The sequence below is a fragment of the Bubalus bubalis genome, chromosome 18 (assembly GCF_019923935.1).
Source record: "Bubalus bubalis isolate 160015118507 breed Murrah chromosome 18, NDDB_SH_1, whole genome shotgun sequence".
NCBI classification, from domain to species: Eukaryota; Metazoa; Chordata; class Mammalia; order Artiodactyla; family Bovidae; genus Bubalus; species Bubalus bubalis.
Genome location: NC_059174.1, coordinates 46,594,126 through 46,608,833, shown reverse-complemented (window position 1 = coordinate 46,608,833; position 14,708 = coordinate 46,594,126). Strand labels below are relative to the sequence as shown.

Here is a 14,708-nt window from a genome sequence, read left to right as displayed (position 1 = left end):
CTGAGACCCACTTGATTTTGCATTCCCGGTAGTCTGGCTATAGGTGAGTGATCACACCATTGTGGTTATCTGGGTCATGAAAATCTTTTTTGTATAGTTCCTCTGTGTATTCTTGCCACCTCTTCTTAATATCCTCTGCTTTTTTTAGGTCCATACCATTTCTGTCCTTGACTGTGCCCATCTTTGCATGAAATGTTCCCTTGGTATCTCTAGTTAAATTACTGGAGGCTCATATGAATTATTTTGTTAGGTTGCTTTTAAGTTGTTTGAAAAGTGAAAGTTACTCAGTCATGTTGGACTCTTTGTGCCCCCATGGGCTATACAGTCCATGGAATTCTCCAGGCCAGAATACTGGAGTGGGTAGCCATTGCTTTCTCCAGGGGATCTTCCCAGCCCAGGGATCAAACCCAGGTCTTCCCCATTATAAAGTGAAAGTGACTTGTGAAAATGAAGTCACTCAGTCCTGTCTGACTCGTTGCGACCCCATGGACTGTAGCCCACCAGGCTCCTCCATCCATGGAATTTTCTAGGCAAGAGTACTGGAGTGGGTTGCCATTTCCTTCCCCATTATAGGCCGGTTCTTGATCAGCTGAGCCACCAGGGAAGCCCTTTAAGTGTTTAGGTTACGTTTATTTCCATTTCAGTTTTGCCTTAGTTTTATGTTATTGCTCTAAGTCCTCGGATGCAGCCTTTATTCCTAATACATGGCCATTATGGGATTTCAATAGAAAAACCGAAGGTTTTGATCAGATTCTTCTAACTTGGCACAGGACTGGAATTATTAATAAAAACTATTTTTGTAGAGTTGAGTTAACTGCTGAAATCTTTGCTTAATTCTTACAGTGTTCCAGCTTTCTTTTCCCTTTATGCTCCTTGCAGTCTTACCCTGTGGAAATGAAGTTAAGCAAGGTTTTGTGGAGGGGTTTATGCTAATGTTGGGGCTTTCCTTCTATGCTTTCTTCTTTCTTGGACTCTGTCCTCAGTTTACAGCCACTCTGGTACTCCTGAACTCTGATGTCCGATTTTTCTGCACATGATGACTCCTACTTTCTATTTCTACTTGAGATCTGTCCCCTGTGTGCTGCATGAACTGCCAGAATACACAGTGGAAGACCTGGATAAATGTAGATCTTATTGCAATAGGATATTTTTCTTTCAAAGTTTGTATCCATTCCAGTTTCTGCCTGCTTTTGATCATTCTTTAGTGCCTTCAAGGAAGTTACTCTTTTATAATTGGTCCATAGTTATCACTGTTATCAGTTGGAAGGTTCTTTTGATATAGATTTCTTTGCTGTTACCAGAATCTGAATGTTTAAATCAGCAGTTCTCAAACTTTTTAGTCTTAGGACTTATTTATACTCTTAAGAATTAAAAACTTTGTGCATGTTTGTACACCCAATTCAAAATTAAAACAAAATTTTAAAATATTCATTTATTTTATTTTAAAAGAACAATATAAAAATAATAAACTAATATTGACATAAAAATCATATTTTTTATCAAAAAAAAAAACTTTTCCAAAAGAAAAAAATGAGCAAAGGGGCATTGTTAGATGATTGAAGTTTATTTAATGTCTTACTGAGCAGAAGATAGCTGATTTTCACATCTGATTCTACATTTAGTCTGTTGCAATATGTTATTTTAATTGAAATATGTGGAGAAAATCTTCCTTCATGCATTTATGTCATTTGACAGAGAAATTTTCAAAAGCCTTTTTAGATTGTCATAGGTATTCTAAATTAATACTACACCCAAGCTTAATTGGTAGTTCCTAAACAGTACCATTTAACAACTGGTTATTTCTAAACAGTTAGTTGCAATATAAAATCTGAAATTATAACAATGAACTTTGGTGTAGACTGCCGTCTGTGGGGTCACACAGAGTCGGACACGACTGAAGCGACTTAGCAATAGCAATAGCAATTACATAAAATCCAGTGGTCTATTTAAATATTTTCCCCATGCATTGTTTTGAAATACTACATATTGGTCATTTGAAAAGTAACGGTTCACTAGTATATACAGGTCTGCCAAAAGTTTTACATGTTTCCATATAACATATTTTTAAAAAACCCCAAACCCACATGTGTTAGTATTACCAGCAATTTCATTATAAAAGTTTTTTAAGTATTGGTAAATTGACAAGCATACCGTAGCAAATACAAGCTTTCCTACATAATGACTTATACTTAAAAGCTTAAACTTTATTATAGGTAACAAGTATTGGCAGATGTTTTCTTTGAATAGACAGGTTCGCATTGTTCAAGAAAATGTCTACCAGATACCCACAACTGAATAATAGTCAGTGTTTTTTCAAGTAAAACTGCTGTTCCACAAATTGTAGATATTCAGTTCTCAACTCAAATAATTATACCAGCACTTTTCCTCACAAAATATGATTGGCCCTTGAACAATACACATTTGAACTGTGCAGATCCACTTATATGCAACTTTTCTCAACAGCAAATACTATACAACTACAGGGTCCACAGTTGGTGAATCCACAGATGTGGAACTGTGGGTTTGGAGGAACTGAGGACCACTATAAGTTATAGGCAGATTTTTGACCAGGCAGAGGGTTGGTACCCTTAACTCACATAGAACATTGAAAATATATGTTCTCAAGGGTGGAGATCTAATAAATTAATAATAAGACTAGTGAAGCTTTTTTTTCCCTTGTGTGTGGTGGTTAGAAATGCAGTGTTTCCTATTGTAGATTGGTGCCAGTGCTTTGGTATATGCTAATGTGCCAGCATTTTACCCACTGTATCAATAATTTTAAAATTTTCTATATTTTATGATGTTTTGACATCTTTAGGGAGCCTACTAGCTAAGGAGAGATTGCCCTCCCAGAGCTAGCCAATTCCTAGAGATAGTAAACAAACAACTTGTTGGTGAGCCAACTTTTCATATACAAATCAACCAGTTGCAATTCCATATCCTCAACCACTTCCTTTATCTAACTCCCAGACACCAAGCCAATATTTTCCCTGCCCTGAGTCACCAGGACGAGGTATCAGACAACAGGAGATCACCCCTATATCCCATGATATGCTAACACTATTCAAACTAACTGACCCTAAGCTGTTTGCCCTGCCTTGCCTTTCCATGGAAGTAAGCCCCAGTAAAGGCTCTGGTGTAGACTTTCCCCTTGCTTCTTTCTGCTTCCTGACCAAACCTGGTGCTTCCCCATATGGTCTTGCATGGCATGGCATAGGTCCTCCTCTCAGGAATGGTAATAGGAAATTTTCTTTTAACAACATTAGCATCTCTGTGTCATCACTCCATCACCTCTATAAATTAAAATTCCATGAGACACCCACTATTGCTTTTGTCATTAGTGTAAATAAGACCATAGTTTAAAATACTATTATTTTTGTTAATCATGAAGTGTTATATTATTACTTTTTTGTCACACTGTGCAGCATGCTGGATCTTAATTCCCCAACCAGGGAAATTGCATTCATTTCCCCTGCATTAGGAGCACAGAGTCTTAACCACTGGACCACCAGGGAAGTCCCAGTGAAATGTTATTATTAACAAAAATAGTTTTGACTTTGTAGACCTCCCATAAGAATCTCTTGGAAACTGTTGGTTTAGGCCTTTCTTGTTTTTTGTCTCTTTCTTTAACATTTCAGCTCTTTATCTTTCTCCTTTTATTATAGTCTTCTATTTATAGGCATTCATAAATCTAAAATATAAAAGGGTAATCATTGCTAATATTTATCTTCCTCTTAGTCTTCCTTTTCTTTCCTTCCTTTCCCCTTCTACTTGTTTCCTGTACTTAGTCTCACGTCCCATTCTTACTGTGAGGCCTACTATCAGATTTCAGAATCCATATGCCTCGGACTAAATTATCACTAAAGTGATAATTTCAGTATCACTTCATTTCAATACATTTCTTCCCAATAAATCTCCATGTTTCATAACATAGTGCTCAGATGCCTGATATGTACCCACCTTGACTGGGGTGAAAAATGTATCCTATGTCCCTGAGTGCCTTTTTCATCTTGCTCACTTTTCTTCCCTCTGAAAAAATAAATATTTGTTGAATAAATGGATTTTATTTCAGTAGGCTGTCATCTGTATCCTTAAAGGATCTTTCTTCATCCTCAGTTCTTATCTTTATAACAGCCACATAAGCTATAATAATCTGATCCATTCTCAAGTTGTGATATCCTTGTTTTATGTGAACGGCTTTCAAATAGCCATTTTCAGCACATTTCTCCCACTTGGACTGTACTGGTATATTTTAATCTGCCTACAGCAATACAGTGATCACATGTCTCATCCTTTCAGTTATTGATATTTTAGAAATAATACATAGTCATTAACTTCATCTTATCTTTGTTTCTATATCCTTTTATTACTGTAGTTAGCTTCTTATATCAGGTTGATTTCATCATCTCTGCTATATTTTAAAAATTAGCTTTCAACAATTTGTGTTTATTTCACTCCATGAAATATCTTTACATCCTATCATATTCTCATTTGCCACTGACATCTTCCAAAGTAAGAACCATGTTATTTCAGGTGTGGACTGCTGTAGTTACTATTTGGAATTGCTATGATTTTTTTTCTAGTTCTTTCAGTTTTCTTTCAGTCAATATGCAAAAAAAGATATCCCCTTATTTTATGAAATTTAAATCCCTTTTTTTTAAAGGGCTGACAATAATATCCCATCTGCTCATTCCACATGTATTTCCTTTTTTGACTGAGAACTCCTGCTCATCTCTGTTCTTGTCTCCCAAATGTACACCTGGACCTTTCATTATGTGACAGCTGCTGAATACTTATAGCAATACTTGGAAAGTCAACCAACTACAAAATAAGAGAGTAAAACAGTACACACAAGGCATCCTTATTTCTGATACCAACTGTAAATTCAGGAATCCCAAGATTTGGGTCAATAGTTTGCTATAAGGACTTACAAAACTTACTGAAAGCTGTAGGACTCACAGTTATGGTTTGTAAGAGAACAATACAAATTAAAATTAGCCAAGGGGAGAAGCGCACAGAGCAGAGTCCAGGAAAGTGCCAAACACAGAGCTTCTAGTTGTCTGCTCTCTGTGGAATCAGGGACAGCATTACTTCCCTGTGACAGTTCTTATAGAATATTGCCAGCCAGGGAAGCTTCACGCAAGCCTGGAGTCCAGAGTTGGTTATATCAGGGCCTCCGTCACATAGGATGCCTGACTGCCCATGTGGTTGATCTGAGTTTCCATCCCTGTAAGAGACTGAACTAATATTCTGTGACCCAAACCCCTACTTAAATCACATTGTTGGTGTGACTCAAAGAAACCGCCCCCCCCCAAACCTTAAATCACATTTTTACTTTCTAGCTGGCCCAAGGTTCCCAGGCAAATAAATACTCCTCTAAGACATGACATTCCAAGGATTTAGAGATTACCTCCCAGAAAACAAAGGCAGATGTCAAGACTTCTCTTTGAGTAAGAATTATATTCTTTCCCACACAATACTACATATCCTTGAGTTAAAAGATCAAATTTTATTTCCACATGAAATGTTCCTTGCTGACTCCAGAGCATGTCAGCTCCTGTTTTTCCGCATTCACATTATACTTAGTGTCTGTAACACACAAACAGAACCATCCTCTGATATGATCTAGTAATTTGGTACCTGATTCAACATTGTTTTATCTGAGGCCTCTTTTCCATCTGATTAACAATTCCCTCAAAATAAGGTCCTCTCTTTTACTTTTCCTTACTGTAGCTTGTAAGAGAGGCTAGACATTCAATAGTTACCTGATTGATGGCCTATGATAGTATGCAAGGAAATTATCTTTTTCATCCATTTAGAAATCATTTAAACGGTAAGTTCTTTTTATATATACATGCCAAGATGGTCATATCCCTTCACCACTCTTAAGTGTGTTAATGTATACTCAGAAGATTTCAAAGAAGATAGTTAATAAAATATTGACTTCAAAGAACATAAGTTTTAGTCGGGAAGGCATTATTATCAAATTGAGCATTTTACATATAATATTAAAATAGCAACAAATCTTGTTGAAAGATTATTTGAAATGGATGGTTCAGACTATAAAATTATATACTAATTTCAGAGAAATTAGACATTGAAGAGTAGAGAGAATATGTGAAGGCTTGTGGGATAAATTGGATAGTAGAATATCCCTGGAGGAGGTTGAAGTTGTCAGGAAGGCAGTATAATTCCCATTACTGATACAGATTAGTTTTGTGTGTCCTAGAACTACACATAAATTAAATATGTACTCTTTTGCATGAAGCTTTATATCTAAAAAATGTTTAATATTCATCTCTTTTGTCATTATGTTTCAGTTGGTTTTTTCCTTTTTATTGCTGAATAGTATTCCATTATATACATTTCATTGTAGTATTCTGTTTTATAAATACATGATCCTACCACCCATATCTGGTGGAGCAATTTTAAAGATAGATACGGTATCACTTGTTTACATTTTCATGACCAGTTTGATGAGATAAAAAGGCTATTGTAAATAAGATGCATGTCATAAGTAAGATGAATCCATATTTAAAATTGCCCCATCAGATATGGGTGGTAGTAAGGTAAAATAGTAAGATATAGCCAAGAAGTTTTAAGAAAAATAATAGGTCCAACAGTGCCATACACATATATTAAAGAATTCAGTCTTTCACAGCTTCAGTAGGGAATAGCAGAGTCCCACAGGGTGCTAGTGGTAAAGAACCTGCCTGCCAATACAGCAGACATAAGAGATGTGGGTTCAATCTCTGGGTCAGGAAGATCCCCAGGAGAAGGGCACAGCACCCCATTCCAGTATCCTTGCCTGGAGAATTCCATGGACAGAGAAGCCTGGCAGGCTGTGCTCCATAGGGTCACAAAGAGCTGAACACAATTGGAGCAACTTAGCATATATGCACTGCATTGGAAGGAAAACTTTAACTCATCCTTCCCTAAAACTGAAAAAGTAATTTAGCAAATTGAAAAAAGGAAAAGTTATAATTGATGGTCAAGAGAATTTAGTTATTGATCATCTCTGGAAGAATAAATTGATGGTAGCAGCAATCAGAAGACAACAGCAATTATATTCATGTTGCAAATATCCTTTTCCTCTGGCTTATTTTATAATTCCTAAGGGAATTATGTTTCTCCAATACCCCTTTCAAGGATAACAATTACAGTTATGTGGAGAGTTAGGGTCAAGACTATAGACTAGTGTGTCTGTTAGCACTAGGAAATGAGTGACTGAAAAAGTTAATTTGCCATGGTTGGGCTCAATACAAGTGAGGAAGAAACAAATGGAAGTATTTTATAACACTTATTTAGTCATTAGGGAATAAATATATAGTTTTTCATCATCACCTGAACATTTTCACTACTTACTGTTAGTACCCTTGATAGGCTCACTCCGTTATCTCTGAATCTTCCTGTTCCAAGAACAATCCTGCTTTCACTATCCTTTGTCTTCTGCTTACTTGCCCTTTTGTTTATCATACCTGCTCAGCGTAGCTTATATTTACAACATCCCCAAGATATGTGTTGTTTGCTTATGGTAGTTTTTCCTCATTTTAACAGTGTAGCAGGGTTTGTGTTTGTTACATACATTTGCCCTCCCAGAGGTAATTTATTTTGGCCTTTCTGTAGACTAAAGTAGTGTGATAGACAGGCGCACCATGGATTGTTTGTATTATTTATCTTATCCATAATGTTTACATCGAGGCTTACTATTGTTAATTGTATTTTTTCTAGAAGAAGATTGGAAAGCTGAAGATGTTTTAGTGAAATTCAAAGAATACCAAGACAGGCATTCTAGGTCAGTTATATCCATCAACCACAAAAGACTAATAAAAGAGAGAAGTAACATTTGGGGGAAAACATTTACTATCGACAAGAACCATATTATTTCCAAAACAACACTACGTGAATATAAACCTGATGGAAAAATTTTAAAAAATATTTCAGAATTAGTCATTAGAAATATAAGTCCTGTAAGAGAGAAGTTTGGTGAGAGTAATGGATGGGAGAAATCACTCCTTAACACTAAACATGAGAAAATTCATGCAACAGTGAATCTCTGTAAACAAACAGAAAGGAGTCTGAGTGGTAAACAAGAGCTTTTTCAACATCGGAAGGTTCAAACTCCACAGCAATCATTTGAACATAATGAATGTGAAAAACCCTTCCTTATGAAAGGAATGTTATTTACGCATACCAGAGCTCACAGAGGAGAAAAACCCTGTGAATACAATAAAGATGGCACAGCCTTCATTGAAAAGTCAAATCTCAATGTCTACCAACAAAATATTATGGAGAAGAAGCCCCACTCATACAGCAAATATGGGAAATTCCTCTGTAGGAAGTCCATTTTTATCATGCATCAGAGATCTCAAACAGAAGAGAAACCCTTTCATTGTCCTTACTGTGGGAATAACTTTAGAAGGAAGTCGTACCTCATTGAACATCAACGAATTCACACAGGTGAGAAACCTTATGTTTGCAGTCAATGTGGAAAAGCCTTCCGTCAAAAGACAGCCCTCACTCTTCATGAGAAAACACACTTAGAGGGGAAACCCTACATTTGTATGGATTGTGGGAAGTCCTTCCGCCAAAAGGCAACTCTTACTAGACATCACAAAACACATACAGGAGAGAAGGCCTATGAATGTACTCAGTGTGGAAGTGCTTTTAGAAAGAAGTCATACCTCATTGATCATCAGAGAACACACACAGGGGAGAAACCATATCAATGTAATGAATGTGGGAAGGCATTTATCCAGAAGACAACCCTCACTGTACATCAGAGGACTCACACAGGAGAGAAACCCTATATTTGCAATGAATGTGGGAAGTCCTTCTGCCAAAAGACAACTCTCACTCTCCATCAAAGAATTCACACAGGGGAGAAACCCTATATTTGTAATGAATGTGGGAAGTCCTTCCGCCAGAAGGCAATCCTCACTGTTCATCAGAGAATACATACAGGAGAGAAATCCAATGGATGTCCTCAATGTGGGAAAGCCTTTAGTAGGAAATCTAACCTCATTCGCCACCAGAAAACTCACACGGGAGAGAAACCATATGAATGTAAAGAATGTGGGAAGTTCTTCAGTTGTAAGTCAAACCTCATTGTCCATCAGAAAACTCACAAGATAGAAACTGTGAGAATTCACTAAAACGTGACTTTTCTGGTGAAAATTTTTTAAGTCATAGTAAACCCTGTACATGAGGTTGCTTGTAAGTGTAATAATATTAAACAGTTTAAAGTACTGTAGCATATTTACCTGCTATTTGCTAGCTCACAGAACACATAAAAAGAATTATGAGATAAATTAAATGATAAAAGTCACTGAAAATACAAGCTTAAAATTTGATTAACTTCACCAGACATAAATTCTTCAGTCAAGTTGCTAAAAACATTTAAAATTGCTTATTTAAAATTTTAACATATAACTTTTTGTGACCCAGTATTAAGCACTACACTACCTGACTGTGGTCCGTGGACCACAATGTGAACAGAACTGCTTTAAAAGAAAGGAGGTGTGACTGTATTTCTACTGCAAATATGGAATAAAAGTTATCTCCTCAGAGTTAACCACAGTTCTAACTCCTAACATGATAAATTAGTTTTTGCATATTATAAACCTTTATATAAAGTAAATTATACATCATGTATTCTTTCCTATATGACTTGTTTCATCCATCACTATGTCTTTAAAATCATCATTAGCATGTTGGAGAAATTTATTTATTTTCATTCTGTATAAAATTTCATTATATAATACATTTCAGTTTATCCAATCTACTGTTGATGGGCTTTTTCTATTGTTTACAGCTTAGGGTCATAATAAATAATGCTTCTTCGAACATATTTATATTTAAGTGTACATATAGTCATTTCTCTTGTGTATATAGTTACACACATATACTTAGGAATGAAATTTCTGGGCCCTGGGGTATGTATATGCTGGTACTAACAAACAATGCACAATTTTGATGTTAGGAGATAATTCACTCTGAAGGACGACAGCTGTATATATTATCAATATGGTGATGGTTCAAATGTGAGAATTCATACTAGAGGGAAACTATGAATGTTGTGAAAACTGGGAATTCAAATAGAATGGATATTCAAAGATTTTTAGCAACAGCTCAAATCCTAAATACTAGATACAGGTTATAAATGTGAGGTTATAAATGGCTTTCAGGTTATAAATGACCTTCAGCCATAAGATTGACTATTTGAAATCAAAGTCATGCTGTAGGAAGAGAGGGTCCTAGTGTCGTCCTTGCTCAACATGAAAGAATTCTAACTGGATGGAACGTTATCTTACTGGTCATATGAAAATGATGAATATGGAAAAACTTAGAGCCACAGCTCAAATCTTTATATCACCAGGAAATTCACAATGGATGTGAATACTTCAAATGAAATGATTGTAAGAATGATTAGTCATAACTCACTTCTGTACAGTAGCAAAGAATTCATACTAAAGAAAGATTGACAAGGCAACAGATGAGGCTTTCAACTCTTAACTCTGGGGAAAGCTGTTTCCATGAAGTCCAACCGTACCAAGATCATGATGCTAGAGAGTCAGTTGTCAATAGCCCCAACTAAGCACCAAGTCATTATCCATTGTCTGCCAAATATCAATGAGCAATCTGGGGCAAGTCAAGTCTTTGGATGACTAGGCACTGCTGGCATCCAACTGTAACCACATTAAGAGACCCTCTGCCCTCAAGCAGGAACTGCTCAACTGAGGCCTTCTCAAATTTCTGACCCTCAAGAATAAATGTTTACATTTTAAAATTTGATGGATTAAAGTAAGAGGGAAATAATCTCTTAGTATCTGTACTGTAAAAATAAAGGTATGAATATTTGGATTCCAGAGTCAAAGAGCAAAAGTGTGGTGACTACTAGGTGATCTTGATGTGAGCAAAAACTGGCCCTGAAATACAGCTCAAGTTTGGGCTGTATTTTTTGTTTACAACAACATACTTAAATACCAACTCAGTGAGGAGTTCATATTTTTAATTTTTCTCCTTCTGTGGTAGTAAGTTACAGTTATCAACTTGATTACTTATTCAAATGTATACTTCCCAATTTGCCAAAAAAAAAAAAAAAAAAAAAAAAAGCCGCAAAATACCAGCTGTGGACAATGCAGAAGGAAGTTAAGTCTATTTTTGAAAGATCCTCTGCAGAGTCATTTCATGAACTAAGGTGCAGACAGAAATCAAGATACAGAATCCAATGTACATTAAGTACAGCCATGCCCTTGTAGGTGGTAACCTGGAATGCCTTAAAGAAAGTCTAAAGTTTTGCTTTCGAACAATTATTCACATATAAGCTACTTCTCAGGAAAATTAGGCCCAATGGTTTCTATTTTGGTGTGAACCAGAATTGGGCTATCTTTCAGTCTCCTGTGTGAAGATTTCTTGAAGAAGTTGAAAATGTTCTTTTTCATTGATTTTTATGGGTCCTTATTTTATGAATTGATTAATATATGAAATGAGGACTTTTCATATAACTTTTGTCAGTGAAGTTTGTGCAGCTCTGAGGAGTGGACACGGTTCTGGAATTCTAGTCCACTTATTCCTAAATATATATGACAGGATAGGAATTAATTAGCAAATTCATTCTTTGTAGACCTAACTACAAGGTCCTAGGACACAAGAGAATTAAATTGTACATAGATTTCATCAGTTCAAAAGGACTAACAAAACTCCACAGAGTATATACATTTAATGTTGTTGAGTCACTAAATTGTGTCCAACTCTTGTGACCCCATGGACTGTAGCCCGCCAGGATCCTCTGTCCATGGGATTTCCCAGGCAAGAATACTGGAGTGGGTTGCCATTTCCTTTTCCAGGGGATCTTCTGACCCAGGAATCGAACCCACATCTCTTGCCATGGCAGGCAGATTCTTTGCCACTGAGCCACCAGGGAAGCCCATGTACTATTTAATGCTTTCATTTAAAAGCAAAAGATGTAGCTTACCAAGAGAAAAGGTAGGTAAGCATTTGGTTGGGTGGAGTCTGAGAATCATTCAGGTGCAAGTTCCACAGTGTCCTTATTCACATAGAGACTACACTCTACCTCCAGATTAGAACCACTAAGATTTATGTGAATCTTGGGAGAGCTCAGAGCAGAAGTTCCCTAAAAGGACTTTTATCCTCCTTTGTTCACTGGTCACATAGTCAAAGTAGGCTCTCTAATCATTTATATGAGTAAACGAGTTGACTCGGGGGACCTTCAGGGAAAATTTCAACTTCAAACAGCATCTTATGTATCCCTCTGCCGTATGTCAATCAAATTCAATGTCAGACATTCATGCATCATGGAGATAATGTTAGAGCTTTTCCAGTCCAGTTCAGTTCAGTCACTCAGTCGTGTCTGACTCTTTGCGACCCCATGGCCTGCAGCACGCCACGCATCCCTGTTCATCACCAACTCCCGGAGCTTACTCAAATTCATGGCAATTATAAATCAAATTTCCAGTCCAACTATAAATCAAATCCATCCTACAAACATGGTTCCTACATCTCCTATGTATTTTCTGATAATCTGCATATGTGAACAAGCATGTTGCCTCACTTCTCATGTCCCCAGCATCTGCATAGTGCATCTCAAACCTGAAACATTCTTGCCAGGTAGTGCTTGAATATCTCCACTTAATTTGTGGTCCAGCAATACAGTCAGACTTGTCATGCCCTGCCTTATAAGTAATACGCAACAGGTAAAACACAGATATCAACACTGGTCTCTAATATTCATCTGGGATGTTGTACCATTTGAGATATTCATCAGTTTGTAATCTGGGACTTTTCAAAATCATAGATGTGTGACTGATGAGGGTGTGGAACAACTAGAACTCTGATACACTGCTAATGGGAATGCAAAGTGGTAAAACCACTCTGGAAAACAATTTGGTGGTTTCTTTTATTTATTTATTTATCCACAAGCTTTAATTTGTGTGTGTGTGTGTGTATCTCTTTTTTTTTTTTTTTACTTTACAATATTATATTGGTTTTGCCATATATCAACATGAATCCGCCATGGTGTACACATGTTCCCAATCCTGAACCCCCCTCCCACCTCCCTCCCCATAACATCCCTCTGGGTCATTGGTGGTTTCTTAAAAAGTTAAACATACTTACCATGTGACCCAGCAATCCCACTTATATTTAGTGTAGACAAATAAAAACACATGTTCACACAAAACCCTATTCATGCATGTCTATAGTATTATTTATAATCACTAAAAACTGGAACAACCCAAATGTTCTTCAGTGGATAAATGGACACACCATGGTATATCCACTCAAAATTACTCAACAACAACAACAAAAAAAATGGACTACTGACACATGCAACATTAGGGATGAAACCAGCCTCAAAAAGTTACATACTTTATGGTTCCATTTATACATTATGGAAAATGTAAAATATAAATATCCAGAATATATCAGTGGTTGCCAGGGATTAGGGGTGTCTGAATAGAAAGGGGATGCATGAGGGAATTCCTTGAGGTGTTGTAATTGTTTTGCATACTGTTTGTGGTCATAAATATAAAAATACATGTGACAAATCATAGAAGTGTGTACATATCAAAAATAGTGAATTGTAGTAGTAACATCGTAAGATTATGGAATAGCACTTGTCTCATAGAAATTTGAACAATTTGAACAACCATCCCCATGAAATTACAACACTTGGGTGGAGCACAGAAATGAAAGATAGATTGAAGAGGATAAGGACAATTTCACACTACCTGTGTTACTTGTTCCTCAAGCCTGTGCAGTGAAGCATGAAGTGATGCACCCTCTGCATGGAGGGAAGGAAAGTGAAGTGAGAACCCATCCTTGTCACAGACCCAAGCACCAGCCTTCCCCATTGAATCCCCAGGTAAACCAATATGATTCAGAATTCAGTCCTGCCCCTGTAAACCCAAACACCAAGCTCAGGCTGCCCAACCCAGCACCATACTGGCCCTACAGAACCAGGTACCAGTCTGGCACCCATGGACCTAGGCTCTAGGCCTTCCCCAATGAATAGATCCCTCAATGCTTATAAAACTCTCTAATGTATTAAAATTAAAAAGTAGACTAAATGTGGACTGATGAGAATATCATGAATCATAGATTATGATTAATCCAGTTTTGTCCAAATAATTTTTAAAATTTAATTCCTGGAAGAATAGAAGTGACAGTTAAAGTTACAAAAGCAGATGACTATAGGACTCATTAGGAGAGATTTTTATTTTCAATTATTTTGGGTAATTAAAAAATAATTTATTTTTGTCTGTACTTGGTCTTTGTTTCTATGTGGGCTTTCCCCTAGTTACAGAGAGCAGGGGCTACTCTCTAGGTTCGATGTGTGGGCTTCACATTGTGGTGGCCTCTCTTGTTGCAGAGCATGGGTTCTAGGGAAAGTGGGCTTCAGTAGTTGTGCCTCCCAGGCTCTAGGGCACAGGCTCAATAGTTATGGAATATGGGCTTATTTGCTGCGTGGCATGTGGGATCTTCCCTGATCAGCGATTGAATCTGTGTCTCCTACATTGGCAGGCAGATTCTTATCCATGAGTACCAGGGATGCCCTGAATATTTTTTAAAATTTATTTGTTATTGGTTGCCCTGGGTTTTCATTGTTGCAAGTGGGCTTTACTAGTTGAAGTGAGTAGAGGCTTCTCTTGTTGCAGCAGGCTTACAGGCTTCAGTAGTTGCAGAAT

The 14,708-nt window shown here is 36.8% G+C and overlaps 1 protein-coding gene across 16 annotated transcripts in view; it reads left to right on the top strand.

Moving 5' to 3' along the window:
- The window catches only part of ZNF567 (zinc finger protein 567), a 120,446-nt gene that overhangs the window by 56,346 nt on the left and 49,392 nt on the right, over positions 1–14,708 (top strand). For 15 of the 16 annotated variants that reach the window (XM_044931258.2, XM_044931256.2, XM_025269875.3 and 12 more), the window contains exon 5: positions 7,732–9,850. In XM_044931258.2, the coding sequence (XP_044787193.1) occupies positions 7,732–9,155 (1,424 nt within the window). In that variant the 3' untranslated portion in view covers positions 9,156–9,850. Of the gene's footprint in view, positions 1–7,731; positions 9,851–13,772; positions 13,776–14,708 lie in introns of those variants that run through there. The other variant, XM_025269863.2, reaches the window with a different exon arrangement.